This window comes from Falco peregrinus, chromosome 6 (genome assembly GCF_023634155.1).
Source record: "Falco peregrinus isolate bFalPer1 chromosome 6, bFalPer1.pri, whole genome shotgun sequence".
Taxonomy (NCBI): domain Eukaryota; kingdom Metazoa; phylum Chordata; class Aves; order Falconiformes; family Falconidae; genus Falco; species Falco peregrinus.
Window position 1 is genome coordinate 65,240,271 of NC_073726.1, and position 25,585 is coordinate 65,265,855.

Consider the following 25,585-nt stretch of genomic DNA (forward strand, 5'->3'; position numbering starts at 1 on the left):
TCTAAGAGTTAAAGTGGAACTCGTCTGAAATCCAACACTTTCTCCTACATTTATGTATTTAAGGTGACTTGCAGGAGGATATAGATTGCCATCTGATAAATGCAAGCAAAAAAATAAAAATGCATAGAAACTGCCGCTGAAATGTCTTTTGAGAGAAAAAGATAAAACCTGGAACTGCATGCCAATTTTTTGACTTTCAAACACTTGTTTAAGGACAAGAAGAGGGAACAAGTTTGGCTTCTCCAGGCACAAAAGTCCCCCTGCCCCAAACTCTCTTACTGCCTTGGAGTGTGACGGAAAAACCTGGCACCTGGACTTGCCTGGGTTCAACAAAATCTTGATTCTTTGCACTGTAATCCTAATGTTTAACTAGAAAAAAAAATCTAGCTATAATTACATTATATGTTTTTCCTGTCCCTTAACATATTTTTGGTCAGTATTGTGAGAAAACCAGCTCTAGTAGCTGGATCCTCCATTTTGCTTTTACTCTCAGTCTTCCAGTTCTGTCTAAACTCCCGGTTCAGACAGGAAACAGTTCTGCCTTCCAGTTTGGTTTAAACAGAGAATAAATGTAGCAGACTCACGCTTAAATTGAAAATCCAACAGTCCTATCAGCTAAATAACACGTTCGGTAGAATTAGGCTCGTTCCCTGTTCCCGTCCTTAAGCGTGGGACCTGATGCTAAAAATTGGCAAACCAACCCAGGTGTGCTCTCGTCTCTGTGTGGGTCCAGTACAAGAAACCTGTTTGCCATCTTCTTATAGAGGCCAGCAGCTTTTTGACCACGAACCTCTCAATTTTATCTCTGAAGAGGAAACAGGTATGGCTGGTCCAAGCCCACTATAAAATTTAATTCTTTTTATCTACTGACATGTAGTTCCTTGAAAAATCCAGTTATAGAAGTGGATCCACCTGTGCTATTTTTAAGAACCCTTAGATCCTTAAATATTTGCCTCAATTATGAACAACAAAGGGAAGTTACTGCTAAAAAATTTTTAACCAGTGCCTTGTTTCAATAAAACAATTAACTTTATCTAGAGCTTTCCAGATAGAGTTAATATTCATAACATAACATTGAAATTTTGCAACAGAGCTGTTTCAGTGTATGCAGGTGACCACAATGTCTATGATTTGGGTGACTGACTTTCCTTTGCGAGTTTCGTAATCATGCGAGGGGGTTAGACAATACAGCGCATTTCAAACCAAAATCGGTTTAATGGGAGAGATGCCCTTCCATAGCTGAAAAATCCCAGCTGACTTGGGGCCTGTTTTCACCAGGTAAAATGGAAGAAGTCATCTTTTTTGATGATACAGTTTGGTTTGGGGCCAAAAACTGGCATGATCCAGCCGTGTGGTCTTTTTTTCGATGCGGCTGTATTCCACAAGAAAATCCGCTTGTGTATTTCTCATACACAAAGAGCTACTGTGTCCCGCCTCTGGTGTCCCCACTGGAGCAAGTACAGTTTGTGTGACTAGTGCTGGCAAAATCCCAGTACTCCCCTTCTGGGGCCAAGGGCTATCACCAACCCAGAGGCTCCAGTAAAGGCTGTGTTTATTTCCTGCTTTGATGATAGAGCTTGGACTTCAGGGGCCAAAAGCTGCTAGGATCCAGCGTGGATGTAGATTTTCGCTGCACTGGTTTATGGAGAGGCATCAGGCTTTGGACTTTTTGGTGCAGTAGGAGCGGCTGTGTTGTTCGCTATTCATGCTGTGGAGTCGCTGGTGTGTGGGAGCCAAACACTGGATGGGGCTAACTAGATTCCTCTGCCAGCTCCAGGATGCTGTGGTACTCACAGATCAGGATGTGCCAGGATGGAGAGCTTTTTGATACAAGGGAAATGGTGGTGCTTATTTCCTTTTCAAACAGTACAGTTCAGAGTCTGGAGGCCTCAGTTTTCTGGACCACACAGAAGGTCTGGAATCCAGGGGTTTTTTGAGCTCACGCTCTGCGTTATGTAGCAGGTTGGGATTTTTTGGTGCAGTAAGGAACAGCTCCTCTTGTCTTGGATTTGGTTGACACAATGTAAGGGCTTGCGACCAAGAGTGAGCAGGATCCAGTTAAATCCAGGTTTTACATTTTCCCCTCTTAAGAAAGTAAGGCTTCGACATTTCCTGCCTGGGAAGTGGTGCAGTTTATCTTTAAGGAGGCTAGAGAAATAAGAAATGAGTCTCACGTTGCATGGGTGACATCACTGGCTTTTGGCTCAGCGCTCTGTATGCTCTGTCTGTAGGCTTTAGCCAAGGCTGCAGGGCTCGGTGTTTGAACAAGGAAAGATTCCCAGGTGTACGGAAGATTGGATTCACTCTTATTTGGGTTAGAAACGGTGAAATGAGATTTCTAAAGCTTGGGGACTCCAGCTCGCCTTCTGTTGCACTTGATCTCTACAAGATGGGTGAGTTATTCCCATTAGAGAGAAAGGGAGAGGAAATTTAAGGAGAAAAAAATATGTCTGAATACATAACTGCTGATGCTGGGGATACGATTCGTGTGAAGCTGCTGAGCTAAAAATCTCAGCTCCGACGTGGAGATCGGGCCATATGGCAGAGAAATGGTGCAGACCGAAAGCTGTTGACAACAGTTAGGGGCTGCTTTCCTCTCCCCGTGTAAGGTGTGTAGCTTTTTTGTGCGCGCCCCCCCCTCCCCTTCCCCACCCCCCCCCCCACCCCCCACCCCCCACCCCGCCTCCCGGTTTGTTTTGGTTTGATTTCCCCCGACCTCCCTCCCCTCCCCGTTCCTCAGCATCCTCCCAGCCAGCCGTAGCCCTGCCTGCCTGCCTTCATCTTGCAGATGGCTAACGTGCCGCCGTGTTAGGAAAACTGTGCACAACACATCCCAGCGCCGGGGAGGAGGAAGCCTTTCAGATACCGGCGGAAGGGGGGGTGGGGGGGTGCGTGTGGAGGAGCGATGCCGGGGCCGAGGGCTGCTCCCGGTGCTGCCTAGCGGAGTGCAAGGCCGGCGGCGGGTCCTGCCGGGCTGGGCTGCCCCCGCCGCCCCGGAGCGCCGGGGAGGGAGGGAGGCATCGCCGCGCTGCGCTGCCGGGCTGCCAGCGCAGACCACAGAAGCAGGCGAGTGAATGGCAAGGCTGGCAACGAGAAGCCGAGGTGTTTCCGAAGCCAAGATGTCAGTGACTGTCGGCGAAGTCTGCTAAGGGAGAGCCCCGTGCGTGCGGCGCGTCCAGCCCCCGCCGGGCAGGTTCTGTTTCAGGCAAGATTTCAACCGGCGGCAGCAGCAGCAGCGACAACAGATTGCTCCCCCCTCTTGCTCCCTCCCCTTCGACCCCGCTTTAAACCCGAGCAAGTGACTGACCGTCCAGACGATGATGCTCTTGCTGAGCCACTGACAAAGAAAAGGCAAGTCACCCGTTCCTGAAACGGGGATAACCGGCTGCTTGCAAGCGGGAGATCTCTAGCTGTTGAACTTTTCTGTCCCGTGATGATGCTGTGGTGAGCCTGCTGGTCTGAAAGCCATCTCTTCTGGATTTCTGAGCTGACCAGATTGAAAGAGATTAATGGACTGATCAGCTGCGGCTCTCAGGTCTCTTCAGGGCGGTATATCCCTTCAGCCCCTGCCGCTCGAGTGCTTGTGGTGAGGGGAACAAGACATCTTTGTATAGGTGGGTCACTGGCTTGCTCCTGTTCAAGGTGGAAGGCTGCGCTTCTCCTCGCCAGGTCTCCTCCGCAGAGAAGAGGCAGATGAGACTCCAGGACTGCCTCCAGGGCAGAACTTTGTAGCGCTGTCGGCAGTCCTCTGCAGCGTGGATGTGAGCCACAGGAGTTGGGGATGTTTGAGGCAGTCTCTGCCAAGTGACACCTAGCAGCTGCTCCGGAGGTTTTTGCGTGGTCTCACACTTCAGGGCTTTGCCAGTTGTGAAGATGTCCATGGTGTTTCTGTGAGGCTGAGGTATGGCTGCTGGAAGGTTACTGCTCTATGCTGGCCTCTCTTTAGCTCTGTGTGCCCTGGGCATGCTGGCTGTGGCAATCTGCTCTGACCATTGGTACGAAACTGATGCCAGGAAGCACAGAGAGAGGTGCAAGAGCATCACCACTAAGAGAAATGATCCTGGCTTCATTTATAACTCCAACAACAACCTGCCTCTCAGGGCCAGCAGGTCTAGGTTGGACCGCTGGGAAGGGAAACTCCTCTTGGCAAGAAACAGGAGGCAGATCTTTGCTATGAGCGCAGTTGACGAGTGCAACAGACAGTACAACTCAACCAACATGGGGCTCTGGAGGAAATGCCACCGACAAGGATTCGACCAAGAGCTGGAGGAGCTGATTGCCAAAGGTAAGGGCTGTTTTTTACCAAATGAACATGCCAGGCCCTCCTGGGCTAAGCAGAGGCTCAGCAGAGCCCTTTGGGCTCACAGATGGGAGCTGGCGTCTCTAGACAAGTGCCTCTTCTTGCGATGGGTGAGCTGGCCTGGCTAGGCATCGCTTCCAAAAGGACCACCAGGGCAGTTCTCCCATGGGGTCTCTACTGCTGAGGCATGGGGTTTGGGAGCAAGAAGGCGGGGGTGTGAGCAGACACACCCCAGAATGTCTCTGTCATGTTGCTGTCTCTCTAAGCTTAATGTAGTCTGCCCATCACCATGGTATCAGATTATTTTCCACATACAAATAAAAAGTATTAATAAAGCAGACACTGGATTTAAAAAAAAAATTGTTTGACCCTGGTGACTCAGGCAGAGTACATATTATTTTATTGGAGGCTACATATGTCTGTATTTCATCCTTCCCTTACCGAATGCCCCCAAATACACCATTTGCAGTGCTCACATGTAGGCTTTTTCTATCCTCAAATGGAGAGTAAACAAAGAGAAAAGCTAAAGAGCAGGAGGAAACCCAGCCTGCTGTTTACACTGAGCTATGTTTTGGAATATTTTCAATGTCTACAAAATATTGTATGAATTTATTAGGAGTGTTAGAAAGGAATCGTGTTCTCTTGGGGTGGAGATGCATCTGCTTGCCTGTAGCATTTTTGTGCAATGTTTTTTCTTGTCTTTTGGTCCTTCCTCTTTTTTTCCCCAAGGTACCAGTTCAAGGTGATGGTCAGTTTGCCTCAAATATTTCTTTGATGTGAAGTATAGGAAGGGGAGATGGGCGTAAACCCCAGCCTAAACATCTTGTCTACAAAAGATGTATGTTTTTGCAGGATGACGAGGGTTTCAGTAAAGGATGACAGCATCTTTGCTACCACAGCATGATTACTCTATACAACAAAATAACGTTTCCCTCCCATGGTTCCTCTGTTGCATTCACATGATTTCCCAGTGGTTTATGTCCATTGCAGTGAAACCATTGCTTCTTGCACCGTGCAATCTTTAAAAATACTTGTTTTCTAAGTGTGTTCTCTGTCCCAAACTCCCTTGATAGCCTGCATTAATTCCCTCTTCAGACATTGCAAGGGGAATTATTGCTCAAAGCTAATTATTCATGAGGGGTATACTCTCACATGTGTTTGCCAATGTATACATTTTGTTCCATATGTTTTAAAAGTGAGCAGTCGAGGTGGGTAGCATGGTATAGACTTACACTGAAACAGTGCAAACAGGTGGTGTACCAGGAAACCTAGACGGCTGGCTGGGATCCTGCCAGTGCTGCTAGTGACCCTTAATGCCTAGTTGCTATGAAATGCTAGTTGCCTATGAAACGAACTGATGGCTTCAGTCCCATTTGTAATGGACAAATGAACATGTCCAAAGCTTCTCAGCACCCCGGCACCCTACTGCTAGTTTCAGAGGGAGGGATTCCTCTGTCTAGGTGAGAGCACAGACGTGCTGTGCTGGCCGCGGAGAGCTGGATCGCTCTGCCACGTGTGCTCGCTGTGCTCGGGGCATAAACAAAGAAATTCAACCTTGACAGCAGGCGAACGTGTCACCGGAGCTCACCTTTGGCAAATAGAGTTTCAGTTATTAGGGAGGCTTTTCATTTTGGAATAAGTGAGACTTGTTCCTCTTTCACCGCCTGCCTTGTCCTGGGTTCAGGAATGTCCGTTCTCCTGCCAGAAACTGCTGAAATCGCCTGGCACTGGGTTATGTGTAATGGCAGCTCTGCTGAGTGTTAACCATAGAGAAAATGTGGCAACTCAAGCTGAGGTGGTTAAATGCAGGAGAAAATAGTCTTTGAAAGGTTCTGCTGTAATTTGTGTTTGTGTGTGTGTGTGAGTGTGTGCATATGAGTGTGTGCATGCGTGTGTTTTTGTGTGTAGTGAACTAATCCTAAATATACAACATTCAGCTGGTAGCAAGGGATTCCTGGGCTGAGGTACAGTGTGCATTCCTGCACACATATTCCTGGACATATGTGTCTGCAGATGGCCAGATAGCCACTTCGCAGAGTCGCTGCCCCAAGGTCAGAAGCGCAAATTGTACACATAAGGGAGGTATGTGCACATATCAGTGTGTGTCACTCCTTGCCTTCTTTAAAGGTTTTTTGGTACCCATTTAGCAAACTTCATTGTACACTGAGAGAAATATATTAAAGGAGGGAGGGTTGTAACACTGAATACCAATGTTATAGTTTGTTTGATGGTATTTCTGGAGTGAGGATCTACCTATGCTATAACCCTCAGCCATGATGAGGAGTCACACATGTTAGTGCTAACACTGTAGTGGTGTGTTCCTATTGCACCTCCAGATTAAAACACAGAAAAGCAAGTATAATGACAATTCGATAAAATAAACTGACTTGCTCAGAAAACTGGAGATATTATAGGATTGCTTGTCCACTTTATGATTTGTTAATTAAAAAGAACTGATGGATTTTACTCTTCCTTTACCAAATGTAAAATACTCATCTGTTAAAAATCCTTGCATGCTGGAGTCACTGAATTAGAAGGAGCCAGCTTTACATGGGTAGTCAACTAGTGTCCCTGTTCCTACTTAAGGCCAGCTACCAGACTGTTTCTTTATGATCCTCAGCTGTATGATGGAAGTGGAATAAACACATCTGCCGTCGCTGTCCAATGTTGAGAACAGCCATGAGCTCACCACGAGGCAGGTATTCCAGGTTCATCCGGGCAGCACCACCTTGTTTTTCTAGTTTTTCTTCCATGGCAGACGCTCATCTGGAGTTAGGGGTTGCAGGGGTGGGTGCCTAGGCAGAACATGCCCTGTGCAGGTATGAAGAGCTACACATGTTCTCTCCCTGTAGTAATCAAATACTCTGACTGGGGTACATATTTCTGTATAGATTAAATCTCTCTCTGTATAAGCTCCAGGGCAAATACCATATAAAAGGGATGTTATTGGTACATAGGCTTTTTATTCTCCCTCCTCTGCCAGCTGTTAATTTAATCTAGCGCACCTCTTCCGGAACTGGATAAAGTAATGCAGGTTCTGGCCCCAAATATTGTGTGCAATGCTATACATAATTGAATGTAAATGCTATTAAGGACTGGTGTATTTTTTTTTTCCAAGCTGGACAGGATCTAAGCGATCCAATTGTTTTGAGACAGATCCTACATTTTTCCCTAGGCAAAACTTCCAGTATTGAGAATGGTAGGTTTGTCTATGAAAGGATAATGAAAAATGGTCATTAAGAGCCTTACTAGCTTTGCAAATACCCTGCAGTTATTCTGCTTATGAACTCTGCTGAAATTAATATAAGCTGCAGGCAATCGCTTGTGGCAGGATCAGGCCCTGTGGTACTTGGCAGTATTCTGATGCCAGTGGTTTTAAAAACCAGTTCTGTTTCTGAATAGGCTGGGTCACTTCTGTAATTCTATTCAATATTTATTAGTTTTTACTTTCAGGCAAATAAATAAAAACCTTCATGTTGGATTTTCCTGAAAAAACTGGAGGTCTGTTACTTCAGATTTCTTATGGATAGATACAATAGACCAGGGGTCCTCAAACTACGGCCCCTGGGCCAGATACGGCCCCCCATGGTCCTCAATCCGGCCCCCGGTATTTACAGAACCCCCTGCCCCCCCCCCGCCGGGGGTTGGGGGGGAACCAAGCAGCCGCAGATGACTGCCTGCCACTGCATCCGCGCGCCGGCCCCCTGGTTAAAAAGTTTGAGGACCCCTGCAATAGACACTAATGCATATACAAAATACTGGGTCCTATTTATATTTCTTCTATCCCTTTTTTTATATTTCCATAGAACCCAGGTGCATATTTCAAACAAGACAATTAGATAAATAGGCAATGAACTGAAACAGATTGTCACAAGTAAGCGTACTCGGGGAGAGGCAGGCAGGCGTGAGACCAAAGGCCTGAAGAATATTCTAAAGCTACATCAAAATTAGGCAGTAAATCTGTTCTCTTTGTTATGAATGAAAAAAACCTCACAAACCAATACAATCAGAAACAACAGAAATTACAGTCAATGCATAAATTATAGGAGTTGAACATGCAAATCCAGGGCTCAGTCTTGCTAACTTTTACTCACCTGAATAATCTTTATTCCTGTAAATGGGCTGCTTCAACTGAGGGAAGGCACTCTTGTACAGAAGTACCAGTAAAAAAGAAATAGCTTGCAAAGCTGGTCCTCTGATTCTTTTTTTTGCATCTGATCAAGTCTTTTAGCACCTTGGGACCAGAGTTTGCCTCCTGATCCCTAAAGCCTTGCAGAATCAGGAGATGCTGGCTCTGGGTTTGTTCAGCACTATACTCTAAGCTTCTTCCGATTTTCAGGTGTCTGTCTAGTCTCCTCCATGAATTAAATAACACTGATGCTTAAGACACCTTTGAATATAGTGTTCCCTTATCCTATGAGATGCCTGCTTACTACTGAGTTTCTAGCAAAAGCAGCGTTCCTGCATCCCACCAAAAATCCCAGTGAACCAACCACCTCCACCACAAAGCTAGCAGAGATTTGAAATGCAGGCAGGTGCCCATTTGTGGCTGGGAGAAGGCAGCTTGTGTCCTGCTTTGGCAACCAGCAGCTCATAACTCCTTGTATATGACTTGTAGTGACCCAGAAACAAAACTTGAAAGCCAGAGTCTTGTTTGCATCCTGCAGGAATGTTGCTCAGATGCTTTCCTGCACTAGTCAAGAGGAAAACACGAAACAAAAAAAAGTAATTACATAATTTAATTTAAAAGGTACAATAAAGTAGATGAAGAAGTTGCACAGTAACCAGAGTCTGTTCCATTTATACAATTACTACTCAGAGGACCTTTCATCTCACTTTTGGAAGACTGCCAATTAAACCTGTCTGGATGCGGCTCTGCTGCCTGCCATTGGAATCCAATTCTATTAGAAAAAAATAATATTTACAATGACCTTATTATTTCAATCCCTCTTTCACCTTCCTTCTTTCCCTGAGATCCGAGGACATCGTAGTAAATCCTATTTTTGAAACATTTTATTGTGAGTATACTTAGCCCATGCCACCACTGGGGAAAAAAAAAAAAAGCAAGTAATTCCTGTGCAGTCTACCTGCACCCCAAATAATATGCAAGACTTCTGGGATGAGATAATTCTCTGTTTTGATTTGTCGGATGTATGGCACAACTGAGGAAGAAGGCTTAACAGGACTACTCTGGCCGTCGCTAGGGATTATTTATACACAATTGGAAAAGGCTGAAGAGAGTCTACTTGCAGCTATCTCTAGGAGTAAAAAGATGTATTTTTATAAAACTGCTTGCAATACTTTGCAGTGTTGTAGATTTGACTTTTAAAATGCAATGGTTTTGCCAGGTCAATTAGGACAGCCATTTTTTCATGTAACCTTCATACATTAAAGAATCCAAATACTTTGTTTAAAACACGTGCTTGAAATCCCAACCATTTTCCAAATGGACTCACTATAAAAGAGACTTTATTGAAGTCTTGATTCTGATCCTAGCAAAGTCAATATTAAATGTTTTATTGAATATGGTGATGCAGCAAGTTCAGGCCTTTAGTGTTTCCTTTGAGGATAAAATTGTCCCTGGATAGAAAGGCCACCACAAGGTCTGTGCTCCCTTCTGTCACAGCAGAGTTCTGCTGGAGGGAGCCAGTGAAATTTAAGCAGTAGACAGCCTTTGAGTTGAATCTTGGGCTGCCCAGGTATTTAGCCTTCACCATTTTCGATGCTGTAATTAGTCTGTCGATGCAGATTGGAAGTCAAGCAGCTGCACATTTCTAAGATACAGCAAAGATATCCTCTTGTTCAGAGATTGTCTAAAATCATTTAATGGATGAAATCGCTGGTGTTTCATGCATGTCAGTTCCAGGAGGATTTGGCCCATTGTTTCTTAAATAAGCAATTTTAATATTTTAATTGCATCAAACTTAAATAGCAATTCATTAAAAGGTACCTTTACCACAAGTAATGAGAACCTGACACATTCCTCTGACACATCTAAGATAATTAGTTTGACAATACATATTTGCTAAAAATACTGAGAACATATATGTGATTTAACAGAGCTGCAACTGTTTTTAATCATGCTGTTTTAAAGGGCAAATTTCAATCAAGCTGTTGGCTTTCAAGCAAAATTGCCAGTGAAGACAAATGGAAATTTTGCCTGAGTAAAATTGACAGGATCGTGCCCTTCTCAAGAGGAACTGATATTTGCAGAGCTGCCTGCAGGACTGCATGCTTAATTCCTGTTCATCTAATTGAGCATCCAAATCCTTTTGAGAAATCTCAGCGTTTTTATCCTTTCTGCCTATTGCTTAAAAACTTTCTAAAAGGTGTGGAGGAAAGGTTTAATAGGAGTGCAGATGTGTTCTGTTTACTCTAAAAATAAGAGAGATTATTTTCCTTAAATAGAGGTGAAACGATCTGAACTATTTTGTCATCTTCAGCAATAAAAATCCATATTAATATTGCTTTTTCTAATTGGAAAATGTCTTTCGGTGCACTCAGAATAACTTCAAGAGTGGAATTAGTTCATTAACTCTTGCAGAGCCAGTAAATGAGGAAGAAGACTTCATGTTTTGTAGGTTCTGCAAAAATAATGACAGTCATTTATAATGCAAGTTACTTAATGGCTCGTTGCTAACAAGGTGTTGCTGGAGCCCTTGAGTACATATTCACCTCTTTAAAGAGCAAGAGAAAGAAATGAGATGGTCTTTCTTAGTTTTTGAGGAAATAATAAATTAAGAATGTGGATTCCAGAATCCAAGTGCCCTTAACAGACCATTCAGAATAAAATCCACTTAAAAAAACCGAATATAAACCAGAATATTTTTCTGCAGGAGAGAAATCAGACTATAAAATGGAAATTTCCCCATTTTCTTTCTCATAAAGCCTAATTCTTCCACAAATAAATATTCAGAAATGCCCAGCTGAGCCTGCTGAAATCATAATCCTTTGTAGATAACTACCAAAATAGATGGAAGAAAGGTAGTACTGCCATTAGGGCAGGGCTTACAAAGTCAGAATTCTGTCTAAGCTCTGCCATGGTCTTTCTTCATGACCTGAGGCAAGTGACTTAATCTCTCGTACCTCAGCTCAGTAGCAGTATAATAGGGATTTCGTTCATTATTATTAATACCAGTTAGAGTTCTACCATAGGATTTATGAGCCTTAATCATGGATCAGAAATCATGGATCAGAAAAATGTCTCTGTCCTTTTGACATGTTGCTGCATTTTAAATATTGGCAAGTAATGCAGCCTTAGGAGAGAGTACAAGGAGACGACAAGGTAATTATGTTCAGCATGACCGGTAGCGGTTTTAAAAGACCTGCAGGCTGACCACATTTCTGTAAGCACCACAAAATGTGTGATTCCTAGAAGAGTTGTAAAGAAGCATGAGGAGGAAGAGATGCAGGTATTCACAAGATGGTCTTCCAAATATTGAGGGATGGCACCAGAAAAATCATGGGTCATGTCTGCTTGAGAAATTAGTAAGTAGGTGGATGGGGTTTGACCTCTTTGGTTGACTGTAGGAAGAAGTTGACATTTCCTTAATGAAGACAAGTAGATTACGCTAATGACATAGCTATTGGGACAGCAGTCTACAGCTGCCAAGAGAAATGACGTGGTCGGAGTGATGTGTTGGGAAAATGATATTTCTAGCAGCATCCTGAATGGATGCACGGAGGGCAAGATCACGTTTGTAAAGGTCAGAAAAAGAAATATTGTCGTAATAAAGGCATGAGATAATGAGAGCCTGGATGGAAAAAGAATATGCAAACTTTAGACATCCTCTGGATCAACAGATGTAGTGAGAGACATGAGATGAAGAATGTTGCTGCAGTTGTTAACCAGAACAACAAGGAAACTCAGTATTGGCTGCAATTATAAAGAGGGGAACTGAAGAGAGCATATAGTAAAGAATGGAGAAGAACAGTAGGAACTCTGTTTTAGCTACAGTAAGATTAGTTTGATATCTGTATGTCTATGAGGGAGTATTAGAGAGATTGTGGGTATGGACCTAGGGAGACATGTGTGTTACAGGAACGAATGTGAAAACCTCTGCATGGAGATGGTAGTGGAATCTATGTTTGTGATAAAAATTACCAAGGAGTAAAATACAGAAAGAGAAAAGCCCCATGAACTTCTAGCAGAGCTGGGGGAAGAATAACATCTTTTGGAGGATATGCAAAGGGAGCAAATTCAGAGGTAGTTGCAAGAGAAGTGATTAATGTCATGGTAGCTGAAGAAAGACACCATTTCAGATTAAAACAGCACAGGAGACTACTGAAGGTAGCCGATATGCTGCAGCAAATGAGAACAGAGTATTTAGACTTTGCTGAAATTTGCATAGTACGTTAACCAGAGACTTTGGCAGCAGCAGTTGCAAGGGAGAAAAAGTTGCACTGAACTGGTAGGGCGGACTCCAGGTGGCGTTCGTACCTGGTGTATTCAGAGACGTTGGTGATAAAAGGGAGGAGAGAAAAAGACACAGTATTTAGAGGGGAAAATACGTGTTTTAAGATGAGAATATTTTAAGAAGAAAGAGATTGAATGGTACTTGTGTTATGAGAGTAAAGAGGTAGAGGGGCATGAGAGGTCAAGGAGAAGAGAGAACAAGAGGACAAGAAAGCCATAAGGAAAGCCAGGAGATAGGGTAAGACTGGCTCAGTGGGAAATAAAAGAAATGAGGTAAGAGAGATGCATAGGAGGTTTTTCATCTGTGGGAGAGAAGAATGAGAAAGGAGTTGTAGCTGGGGAAGAGGAATCAGAAAGCGAAGCTACTGGAATAGGAAGATCATAGTTTGCTGTTTTTCTCATGGAAGAACTGGGTGAAATCCTGTGTAACAGCTGAAGTGGGGGCTGGAGGAGGCAGGAAGGTCTGAGGAATGAGCCAAATGTGGCAAAGAGGTGACTATGACTGTAAGGCTGAGATTTAACTGAGCTGAGCTACAGTAGTAAGTCTAGGAAATGAGCAGAACTGACTGGGGGAACAATGGGTTTGTAGTGGAGAAAGTTAGTCAGGCAGCAGGGTTCCCACTAGAGATGCTCTGCTGTGTGAGACATGGCAAAGACCAGCTGGTATGGGTCAGTTCAGATTTGGGATAGCAGGGCAGGAGTAGATAAGGGAACGCAGGACAGAAGGTCTATGAATGAAAGAGTGCAGTGTGGATAACATCAGTATGTGGAGAAAGGAAAGAAATGATAAAAAGAGTGATAAAAGACTTGAAAGCAGGCAAGAAGTCCTTAACACCACTGATCTGAGAAGATAGAAAGGCCAAGCAAGCTTAGTGTGAAGGTGGTGGCTGATCGTTGTTGCAGAAGGAGCCCAGGGGGTGGTCCAAGCAGTGGAGCAGGAGGATGGCGGGAGAGCACTAGTATGAAGCCCTGTCTATTTGGTGACTGACAGGATCAAACAGGGTTGTAGACTGAATGGAGGAGACACTAAAACATAAAGCTTAAGTGGAAGAGAGGTCACTACCACTTACTCCATTCTATAATTTGTCCTGCCTTCACGCTGCGAATACATCCTGTATAACCTTACAGAGGTGTCAGTGTGGTTCTCTACAGCAGAAGTCAGCAAGTTTGGCTAATGCTTGGAACAACCATGCTCCAGTTTCAGATCGAACCTGCAGTGCACATAAACAAATACTAACTACAAATTCAGGATGTTTTCCACAAAGTGGAGGAGATGGAGAAAGGTATTTACAGAGCTGAAGGACTTTTATGGAAAAGGTCTTTTCAGTCTGTTGTACCACCACCTCAGTGCTTCTGCACTTAAAGTGCTGCAGTCTGTCAAATCAATGTCAGGCCAGCCAGGGAGCCTTGTGTCAGAAGTAACTGCTTAGACCAAGTGGCAGCCTGGCACATGCCAGGTACTCCTCTGCTGGGCTCATGGTCAGATTTCTCCTTACTGAGTGGCCTGCTATTGTCTGTGCCCACTTCTTTTTCTGACTCCAGTGAAGGTGTAGCCTTGGAACAAGCTGAAGTAGCCTAACATGCTTTGGGGTTGCCAGAGAAGTCAGAAAACTAGTGCTCACACCCCGTTAAAGCAGAGCTGAGAGGATCTTCCCAGTATCCCCACCTGCTTTTTCCAGCAGCTCTACCTCAGTAGTCCCAGGAGGGACTCTGCACTCAATGCTGAGAAGGAAACTTTATGTCCCGAGCTGGGTGATAATCAGCATCTCTTGTCAGATGACAGGGAACACGCTTGGGCTCTGAAATGCCTTCACCCCTCTGTGCCACCTTAGTGTAAGTGTCTGACCTACCTGTTCAAAAGTGCCCTGTGATTCTTCTGTTTCTTACCATAAGCATGCAAGCTGAAACACCGTAAAGGAATAGAGGTTCCAAGATGTCCCATGTATATGGCAAAGCAGGTCCCATGAAGATATCCCACAGACTGTGTGAAAGTCACAGAGAATCTCCTGTTGCAGCCCTTATTTATTTCTGAGACCTTTTGTTGATTTTAAGTTTTAACAGGAGACATTTCAAAAAAAGCTTCCTAAACGTATTTCTAGACTTCCTAATAGGATGAAACAGTTATGCTAATGTTACTGGGTAACAGAAGCTATTTAAAAAGATCTTTCTGCTTAAATATGAATGCATGATGCTTGCCTCTGTGTCTCCATTAACCAGTACATACCTTTGAATATACAAAAGAGCCTTTATAATGTAGATACTGTTGCTTTCTGCCCAGTGGGCATTTAATGAGATAAATACTATAACAGAAACAAACAAACAAAAGAAACAAAACCATTTTTCAATCATATGTCAAATGTGTAAAGTAAGGTCACTAGACAGGCTTTGAAGGGGTCTGTTGATTTATGGTGGCTGATAATCCAATTGCATTGCTTTGTCATAGGTACTTAGGTGGTTCCCATTGAGAGAGTATCTGAATACTGTACTTCTTGATCTCTAACCATAAAAGACTTCTGAAGAGTGGAATTATCCCTGTTTTACGCAGAGGACAGTTGCCCAACAATGCAAAGATCCTGCAGGACAAAAGTTCACAGTGGAAAGAAATTTCTCATTCTTAGTCCCTAACTGCATGAGCTGGTGTTCAGTGTTGAACATCATCGCTTTTCTATTCACTACTCCTCAAGATTACCCAGTTTTGTTCATACGATATTCTGTAATGCTTAAAGAGAGGGAGGGATGTTACACTGATCAGAGAGACAAAGGAGCCAGCTAACGGGAACAGGAGAAATGAAAAAAAACTCAAATAGCTTAATGGGCTCAAATTGGGAAGTTGGATAACTTCCATGTCAGACTTCTGAAAGATGTGGTATGTGACACTGCAAGTCCAGTAAAAAGGATTTTCAATAAATCTGTCTAATTAGGATGGTACATTAGAATGAAAAGTAGCAAATCTATATTTAAAGAAAGGAGAAAAAGTTGGGCCACAGTGGACCTTTTAGTTTGATCATAATAATACCAAGCAGAGTTTAAAGTAAGTTCTAAAGGAAAGATTAATTAAATGCACAGGGGGAAATGAAATAAACATGCAATGTATGTTTTTTTTATTTGAAGTGTGCGAAACTACCCTGATATATTTTGCTAGGAAGATAAGTGGGTTTTGAGACAAGGAAATACCTTAGACCTAAGCTATTGGGAATTTGGTAAAGGGTTTTATAATCTGGCCCTAAAGAAATGGTTTGTTACAATGTTAATTGCTACACAATTTACAGTGTGTTTAAGGAACTGACCAAAGGAAAGCAACGAGTGCTGAGAGAGTGAGGATGAAGGTCAACAGCAGAGTTCCTGCAATAGGAGACCAATCATATTTGATAACATCATTAATGATGTTGGACCAGGGTCTGTAAGGGAGGTGATAGCTCTCGTTGGGCTGGGCACAAAGGAGTGAACTTGAGACATTTGCTGCTGCCACTGGAATGAGATATTGCCAAGAGAAAGAAGGTCTGGAATAGTATATACAAATAACTTGGTAATGTTGACGACTGGGTGATAGGAAAGATGCGAAATTTCTTTCAATGTGAACTTTTGATCCTGGAGGACATTTTTACGGTGTTGGGAAAATACCCTCTGTTGCACACTGGAATGCTGGTCCCCCAGACATCCAGGGTGTGTGGAGACTGGGTCTCAGATGGCTTCCTCCCTGTCCAGGTACTGCAGTGGGTTTCCTTTCAGGGTGGGAAAGGTGCATACCTGAATCTCACCCAATGTGCAGCTGGGATGTGACCACAGAACACACCTCAACAGGGACAAAAGCTTCATTAAGGTGCACCTATCACGAAGCACAGACAGAGAGTGGTGTAGCCACGACCAGGAGAAAGGCAGATATGACTGAAGAACAGAGCTGGCCAGACATTTTGAGTAAAAAAATGTTAAAGTCATGGGCAAAGTGTTAATCAAAATTTCTCTGTTATAATCTTTGCTGTTCTTGTCAACCAGCTCAAGAAAGAATTCAAAGCAGGTCCAGAGTGGGGTTATTAGTGTCTGGAGAATAATGGAAAATGTATTTTACAAATATAATTTTTATCCAGAAGAAATAGGATTAAACACAGGAGAGGGGAAAGAAGTGTTTAAGCTAAGGACAACATTAGCAGACAAAACAGTGTGAGAGGGCCACAAATATATGTAGGCTGGAAGCTGTGCTGAAGTGGGGCTCTGGAAGAAGTGATGAGGCCACAGCCCTTCTAACAGGTTTTAAGGAAGAAGATGGACATATTTTGGAAGAGGGATTATACTATATTGTTGTGGAGTGGCATGCAGGAAGGGCTCTGAAGCCCTGCCAGCTCAGCCAGGGAGCAACGGTATCCACCTGTCAGAAAGCCCCGGCCTCTCCCAGCTCTGCACCCACCACGACTGACACGGTTCCCCCGGCAGAGCCCCGGTGGGAACACGCAGCCACCCCGGTGCTGGGCTGCCGGCCGTGCCCCGCTGCCATGGCTGTACCAGCCGGCAGCAGGGAGATCCTGTGGGAGCTGTGCCGGGGAGAGGAGCTCCTGCGCTCAGTGACGGAGCTCCAGGAGGAGGTGAGCAGGCTGAGGAGCATCAGGGAGCGTGAGAGACAGACAGACTGCTGGAACCGCACCCTGCCTTCCCTGGGACCAGACCCACAGGCAGACGGGCCGCACGACACGGAGGATTCCCCATCCTCTCTCCGCCCGGCCAAACACCGCGACTTAAGGGATGGGGGCAATGGCGACAGGCTCCTGCCCGGTGCAGCAGGTGCGTCTCCTCCGTGACCACCCCACCTGCCCAGCTGCCCGTGCACAGAAGCTACGAGGCTCTGCAAGTGGAACTGAACAGTAATGAGGATGATGGCTCATCTAGCATCGAGGTTTCGCCAAGGTTAACTCTGCCTGTGCCCTGCATCCAAACTGCTTCCATAAAGAAAAAGGACGGGTCAGTGCCATAGGAGACTCCAGACTCCCTTCGGAAGGGAACAGAAGGCCCAACGCTGCAGACCGAACCCACTTATGGGAGTCTGTGTCCCAAAAGATGTGCTAGTGCGGAGAAGACGACTGTCGTGGCTGAACAGAGGAGAGCGTTTTTTGGAACTCAGGAAAAAAAAAAGGGAATTTATGACCTTGGGAAGGAAGGTCTGGCAATTCAGGAGGACTACAAGGAGGTTGTGAGCTTACGCAAGGAGAAAATCAGAAGGGCTGAAGCCCAGCTAGAACTTCATCTGGCTACCACCGTAAAAGACAATAAAAAATGGTTCTATAAATACACCAGCCACAAAAGGAGGCCTAAAGAGAATCTCCATCCTTTATGGATGCGGGAGGAAACGTGGCAACAAAGGGTGAGGAAAAGGCTGAGGTACTTAATGCCTCCATTGCCTCAGTCTTTAATAGTAAAGACCATTTTTCTCTGGGACCCAGACCGCTGAGCTGGAAGACAGGGATGGGGAGCAGAATGAAGCCCCCATAATCCACAGGGAAATGGTCAGCGACCTGCTACACCACTTAGACACACACAAGTCTATGGGGCCTGACAGAATCCACCCAAGGGTACTGAGGGAGCTGGGGGAAGTGCTCCCCGAGCCACTTTCAATCATTTATCAGCAGCCCTGGCTTACCGGGGAGCTCCCGGTTGACTGGACGTTTGCAAATGCACAAAGGGCAGGAAGGAGGATCCGGGGAAGTACTGTCAGCCTGACCTCGGTGCCGGGGAAGGTTATGGCGCAGATCATCTTGAGTGCCATCACACAGCACATACAGGACAACCAGGAGATCAGGCCCAGCCAGCATGAGTTTATGAAAGGCAGGTCCTGCCTGACTAACCTGATCTCTTTCTATGACAGGGTGACCCGCTTGGTGGATGAGGGAAAGGCCATGGACGTTGGCTACCTAGACTTCAGTAAAGCCTTTGACACCATTTCCCACAGCATTCTCCTGGAGAAACTGGCTGCTCATGGCTTGGACGGGTGTAACCTTCTCCGGGTAAAAAATGTTTACTGACTGGACGGACGAGCCCAAAGAGCTACATCCAGTTGGTGGCCGGTCACAAGCGGTGTTCCCCAGGGCTCAGTATTGGTGCCAGTTCTGTTTAACCTCTTTATGGTCTGACAAGGGGATCGAGTGCACCCTCAGTAAGTTTGTAGGCAAGACCAAGCTGGGCAGGATGTTGATCTTCTCGAGAGTAGGAAGGCTCTGCAGAGGGTTATGGACAAGCTGGGTCGGTATGCTGAGGCCAACTGTATGAAGTTCAACAAGAAGTGCCGGGTCCTGCCGCTTGGATCACAAGGTCCCCGTGCAATGCCACAGGCTTGGGGAAGAGTGGCTGGAAAGCTGCCCAGCTGGAAAGGACCTGGAGGTGTTGGTTGACAGCCGGCTGAACACGAGGCAGCAGTGTGCCCAGGTAGCCAAGGCGGCCAACAGCATCCTGGCTTGTATCCAAAACAGCGTGGCCAGCAGGACCAGGGCAGTGACTGGTGACTCTGCCCCTCTACTCAGCACTGGTGAAGCTGCATCTCGAATACCGTGTCCAGTTTTGGGCCCCTCAACTACCAGACGGACACCGAGGTGCTGGAGCGTGTCCAGAGAAGGGCAACGGAGCTGGTGAAGGGCCTGGAGCCCAAGTCTTATAGGGAGCGTCTGAGGGACCTGGGCTTGTTTAGCCTGGAGAAAAGGAGGCTGAGGGGAGACCTTACCGCTTTCTACAGCTGCCTGGAAGGAGGCTGTAGCGAGATGGGTGTCAGTTTCTTTGTCCTAGTAACAAGCAATAGGACAAGAGGAAATGGCCTCAAGTTGGACCAGGGGAGGTTTAGGTTGGATATTAGGGAGAATTTCTTCCCTGAAAGGATCGTCAAGCATTGGAACAGGCTGCCGGGGGAAGTGGTGGAGTCACCATCTTTTAAAAAGACATGTAAGATGTGGTGCTTAAGGGCAGTGTTTATTGGTGGACTTGGTAGTCCTGGATTAATGGTTGGATTCAATAATCTCAAAGGTCTTTTTCCAACTACATGATACTATGATTTTATGGTATACTTGCCTGCTATGTGAGAAAAATGAACATAGTCCTTTCTAGTGCTGTGTCCTCGTGAAACATGCCATAGAACTGTGTAAGATTAATTTATTATTACTAATAATTTGTCTTTTTTTCCCCCAAGGAAGAGCATATTCAGCTGTGTATCATGCGGGACCCGATGGAAAGAGTTCTGTCACTGGGCTGCCTGACACCAGCCATGGGTGTCTGCTGAGAGGGAAGCAACCTAAGACAAATACAGCTGCACCGTCCCATTTGCTTTGTCTCTTTCACCTAAATTTGAGGTGCACTTTGTTTCCTTCCTGTGACACCCCACACTTTCAGGAAGGACTGGGGATGAGGGCTGGGTGCACTTAATTCTCATTTTACATAGCTTTCCTTTAGATAGTACCATTAATAGGGTCTTTGTTTTCTGGCTTCCTCCTGTGATTTTATTTCATGGTGTCTTGGCTCAATGACAGGAAAGGCCTTTTTGATTCTTAGCTATTTGTATTCATAAGCCAGGAGAATGCAGATCCTTCAACTTCTTCAGTAAAATACTTTATATAAAAAAAATAATTTCCTTACTATATTTAAACGTTTGGGATGGCTGGCAGCAGTGGAATTAAACTCTTATTTTCATGTATTTAAATTACCATGAGATGTGTATTTCAGTTCACAAAATGTTCAGCCATTTGGTTGGTGATGCTGGGTGAGTTTCCTTACAGTGGGAAGGATTTTGCTACAGGATCATCCAGCTTATGAGGGCTAAAGGCACCTGCTCTGGGCTTTGTTGATTTATGTATGTAGCAATGGACCACAATTCTCACAAACATTTTGAGGAAAGGTCTTGCTAGGAACAGAAAGGCTCCACATTACTAAAGGTCTGGGTTACATTGTCTGGGTTAGCCCTTTGGGCTATAGTTCAGCTCCAAGAAAAGATGGAAGTAGGGCTTCCTCAGTTGGTATGGAGCAAGACAAACTGGGATGCTCCGCCTGTTTGGGTGTTCAGGGAACCTTGCCTGAGACTCTTGAGAGCAAAGCTGCCTTCTGTGTTCCTGGAAGAAATTGTTACCCAGCTCTGTGACTGAGTACCTGGAGAAGGAGAGTTGTATCCATGGTGGATCAGAGAAGGAATTTTGTTTTCTACTTCTGTTGAGTAATGACTGCAGCCTTATGAAAAGCAGTCCCCATTCTGCTCTGGGTGAACTGGAAAGGGTGATGGCAGAGAATGAGGGATGGAAACTGGAGGTTGTTGGTGTTGCCTCTATGGACATGTCACATACATAGAAGCAGCTGAATGTGAGGTCCTTTGCCGCTGTGCTGAGCTGCGTGAATGTGAGACAGCTGCTTTTTAGGACATGTGTCTATGGCAGATGGACACAATGCTAAACCACTATACGCTGCAGAGGGTTTGGAACAAGGGCAAAAATAAATAGTTTTCTGTGGTCATTTATGTACACTCAAGACATCCTTTTTCTATGAATTAATCTTTCACATCCAAGAGGGAAGAAGAACCGTCTCTACCTGGTGTCCTGAGAAGTGTCCAGTTTTTAAATGCTATTCCTTGTTATTCGTTGATCCTGGTGGGAAACTGGGAGAGGTAGCCACAGACTCCCTTCAGTGGCATCAGCTTTGCGGGGATGGGAGCATAACAACACTGTCTCATACTGACCACTCAATGAAGTCTATATTTCCCAGTGATGAAGTGGCTGCAGAATGAGCTTGTGCAGTGTCTTGGCCTCAGGACTTGGAAACTTGTGTTTGGAGAAAACATGGGGACTTGTTTCTGATCAGAGAATCACAAAATGACAGATTGGTCGGGGTTGGAAAGGACCTTCAAAGATCATCTAGTCCAACCCCCTGCTAAAGCAGGCTCAGCTAGAACAAGTTGCACAGAGTTGTGTCCAGAGACAGTGAATGTCTCCAGAGAAGGAGACTCCACAGCCTCTCTGGGCGGCCTATTCCAGTGCTTTGTCACCCTCAAAGTAAAGAAGTTTTTCCTTGGATGGAAATTCCCATCTCACAGTTTGTGCCTGTTGCCCCTTGCCCTGTCACTGGGCACCACTGAAAAGAGCCTGGCCCCGTCCTCCTGGCACTCGCCCTTAAGATATTAGTAGACACTGATAGGATCCCCTCAGCCTTCTCCTCTCCAGGCTCCACAGGCCCAGCTCTCTCAGCCTTTCCCCACGAGGGAGATGCTCCAGTCCCCCAATTACCTTGGCAGCCCTCTGCTGGACCCTCCCCAGCAGTTCCCTGTCTCCCTTGAACTGGGGAGCCCAGCACTGGGCACAGCACTCCAGGTGCGGCCCCACCAGGGCAGAGAAGAGGGGCAGGATCACCTCCCTCACCTGCTGGCCACGCTCCTCCTGATGCACCCCGGGGTCCCACTGGCCACCTTGGGCACACGGGCACACGGCTGGCTCGTGGGCAACTTGCTGTCCACCAGGACTCCCAGGTCCTTCTCCGCAGAGCCGCCTCCCAGCACGTCAGCCCCAGCCTGCGCTGGTGCGTGGGGCTGTTCCTCCCTGGGGGCAGGACCCTGAACTTGCCTTTGGTGAACTCCATCAGGTTCCTCTCTGCCCAACTCTCCAGCCTGTCCAGGTCTCACTGAATGGCAGCGCAGCCCCTGGTGTATCACCTGTATCACCTGCTCCTCCCAGCTCTGTATCTTCAGCAAACTTGCTGAGGGCACCCTCTGTCCCTGCATCCAGGTCACTGATGGTCAGTTGAGCAGGACCGGACCCAGTGCTGACCCGTGGGGAACACCACTGGCTACAGACTTCTGTGCTGCTGGTCCAGCCCTCTGAGCTCTGCCATTCAGACAGTTCTCAGCCCAGCTCGCTGCCCACTCATCTAACCCACAATTTGGGAACAAGGTTTTTAGACAGGAGGTTTCATGGGGAAAAGTGAGGCAGCTTGTTTAAGTGTCTTTAAGGGAAGGAGGGAGAGGCTGCTTGACTGGTTGAAGGGAGGAGAGGTGTATGTCAGTGTAAGGTCTGGCCTTGCACTGACAGTGATGTCATTACAGAGCTGGCTTCTGCTTTCCCCCCAACCTTTCCTTCTTATCCCTGCAGTTAGGAACCATGTCCTGTCCTTAGCGATGTCCCCTGCACTCTGTGCTACACCAGAACTGGTGGCACATCTTTCCCCTTCTTGTTCATCAGTTACCGTTAGCATCCCACCTGTGACAGCAACTAACTGCATTGCCAGTGCCTTCAAATGAAGCAGAAGCAGCAGGAGCAGATGAACTCTTCAGCACCAAAATCTTCTTTTCCTGTGCATGTCTCTAAGAATGCAAGTACAAAGAGAGAGAAAGGGGAAAGAAACAGGGTTTCTCTTAGCAGAAAGTTGCCCCCAGTGCTGAGGCATGGCCAAGTCTTCAGGCTCTTCAAGCTCTGCTTTGCCTGCTGCCAGCCTTCCTTCAAATGAAGGGGTCGTGGCATCCATTGGGTAGTGTTATTATACTTCAACCAGGGTGTAGTTTTTGGCTGGTGGCATTAGGATCACTGGAAAGACATGTCTTTAAAAGACTAAAGACTCTCCTCTTTTTTAATGTGGTTCACGGCATTTTGGAAGTTTCTGGACCTGCAATTTGAGGTGACCTCTTTGTGATTGCTGTGATGGCATGGTACATTGTATCTGTCACCTAGAAAATTGTTTGAATGTTCTTCTTGGGCCCAATGTGAGTTTGGCATTGAGATACCTCTGAGGACTAAGACTTTTGAGGATGCTTGTGATAATGTTTCACTGCATGTCTTTAGGGTCGATGTTTAGAAATGAGATCCAACTGTCCAGCTCTCAGAGGGCACAAATTGGCCCCATTTCTACCCACCCTGGTGGCACCTCATAGCAGTGTAGGACTTGATCCCAGCTCCTATGGACCAGATACAAGCACTCCTCTGTTCTTTTCAACACTTCTTTCCAAGGTTTCTTTCTGTTCTAAAACGCAGTTTGACCTGCACCCTTCCTCCAGAGCAGGAGTGTTATGATTCTGCATGGTGTTGGAAGAAGCCACAGAAACTTTCTGGCAGATTTGGTGGAGCCTGGTTGGTAAGTGGGTGGGAGTCCTTGAGCTTGTCTTGTGCATCTTGGACCCTGTCAATGTGACACTGTATTAACCAAAGCCTTTGGGGTCCACAGACTGGGCTGCCTATATGGTGCAATTTTACAGCTGTAACATTTATCACAGAATCTACCCCATAAAGCAGGTCAGTGCTCCTGAGTTTAAGTTTTTAGTTGAGAAAGTTTTGCTACCTGTCACAGCTGTGGCAATGACCTTCAAAGTTGACATCACAGTTTAGGCATCTGGTGCACAGATACTTGAACCAGAAGTTAGAGGCAACATGTGAAAAACTAGATGCAGATGGAGGAAATAGTTCAGGAGTCCTCTCTATAGTCATTAAGAATTTCCTTTAGCATCTGGCCGTTCCTTTTCAAAGTCTAATATCAATTATTTTTCCTGTGTTTCTAAAGGCCTGAGAGCTGAGAAGTGAGTCCTCTGACATTTCAGTAAATTGCTGTAAAGAACATGGAGAAAGTTTTCACATGAAACATACAAAAGCCAGAGTTTACCCATTACAGATGCCAAGCTGGTTTCAAAGGTTTAAGAAGGCATATGTCTGCCATTCTGTTTGTTTGGTGTTTTTCTGTTGCTATATTGTCTTTGTAGCTTTTTCATCTGCTAATTGATATATGGCTGTATATACTGGTCTTTCAGCTGCACTTGAGTTTTGTGTTAGACGCAGTACTTTGTTTATTCGTGATTCTTGTAGTTCTATTGAAGAGTTTAGGAATGTAAGACAGAGGTATGTTTGTAGCTCTCATGGCTTCAGAGATAACTTTATTGAAAGGAACCAAGGGAAAGCAGAGATGCAGTGAGTGCCTGAGCACTCAGGCAGCCTGAATAAATGACTTGGCAAGGTGATCACCGGAATCTACCTTTCATCTCACTGCAGCAACACATTTCAAGCTGTGTGACTGTTCATCTTCAGTGGTGAAGGGGAGGTCAGTGTGGGAATGGAACCACTGGGACTGAAAGCTTGGAGCTGTGGAAAAAGAAAATGTAGACAAAATTAGAGAAGACTTACTCAAAGAGATCCGTAGAACTGAGGAGGAGAACAGAAGCACTGATGAGCAGAGACAGCAGTGGCTAGGGGAGTAGCAGGTCTTTTGTTGAGTATGAGGGCCAGCGTATGGCCTTGAACAAATACTGAAGTGATAGCAGGGACATAAAGACCATGTTTCCCCTTTGACTCTTAGCACACTGTCAACACACACACAAACTCTCAGAGCGTGTTTGTGGAAGGTGCAGGGAGACCCTAAACTCCAATCCTGCCTGTGAACCAGGCTCACTGTGAGATTTTTCTGCCAAAGATGCATTTGGGTCCTTGCTGTAGTATGGACAGGACGAAGGCAAATCTGTGACCTATCTTGTGAATCTTGAAAGGGTAAATTCATCTGCCCTTTAGGTCAGTGCAGAGCCCCCCTGGGGGCAAGTCTCCCTGGGGGCAAGCAGAGCACTTTTTCCTCCAGAAACTGAAGCAGGAGCCAGAGCCCTTTGGAAAGCCCTGCATATAAATATCTTGTTTAGTTAGTCTAATAAAGGTATTACTAACAGTGCTGCTTGGAGGATTTATTGGGGGATTTCACTAAGACAGCGTTAGCAGTGGAATTATAGTCATTCTCTGGTAAGACCTTGTCAATGTGAGAGAAAATAAGGTTGATCCAATCAGAGATATTTTACAGGATCAATGTAATATTCCTTTGCATAATCAAAACTGAAGGATTATGGGCCTGTGCTGGGAATGATGAAGACACTTGACAGATCACAGCCTCATTTCTTCTCATTGTCT

The 25,585-nt window shown here is 45.6% G+C and overlaps 1 protein-coding gene across 1 annotated transcript in view; it reads left to right on the top strand.

Moving 5' to 3' along the window:
* Positions 1-2,699: 2,699 nt before the first annotated feature.
* TMEM178B (transmembrane protein 178B) overlaps positions 2,700-25,585 on the top strand; it is a 236,826-nt gene continuing 213,940 nt past the window's right edge. The window contains exon 1 of the mRNA XM_055808915.1: positions 2,700-4,285. Coding sequence (XP_055664890.1) covers positions 3,904-4,285 — 382 coding nt within the window. The 5' untranslated portion in view covers positions 2,700-3,903. The remainder of the gene's footprint in view (positions 4,286-25,585) is intronic.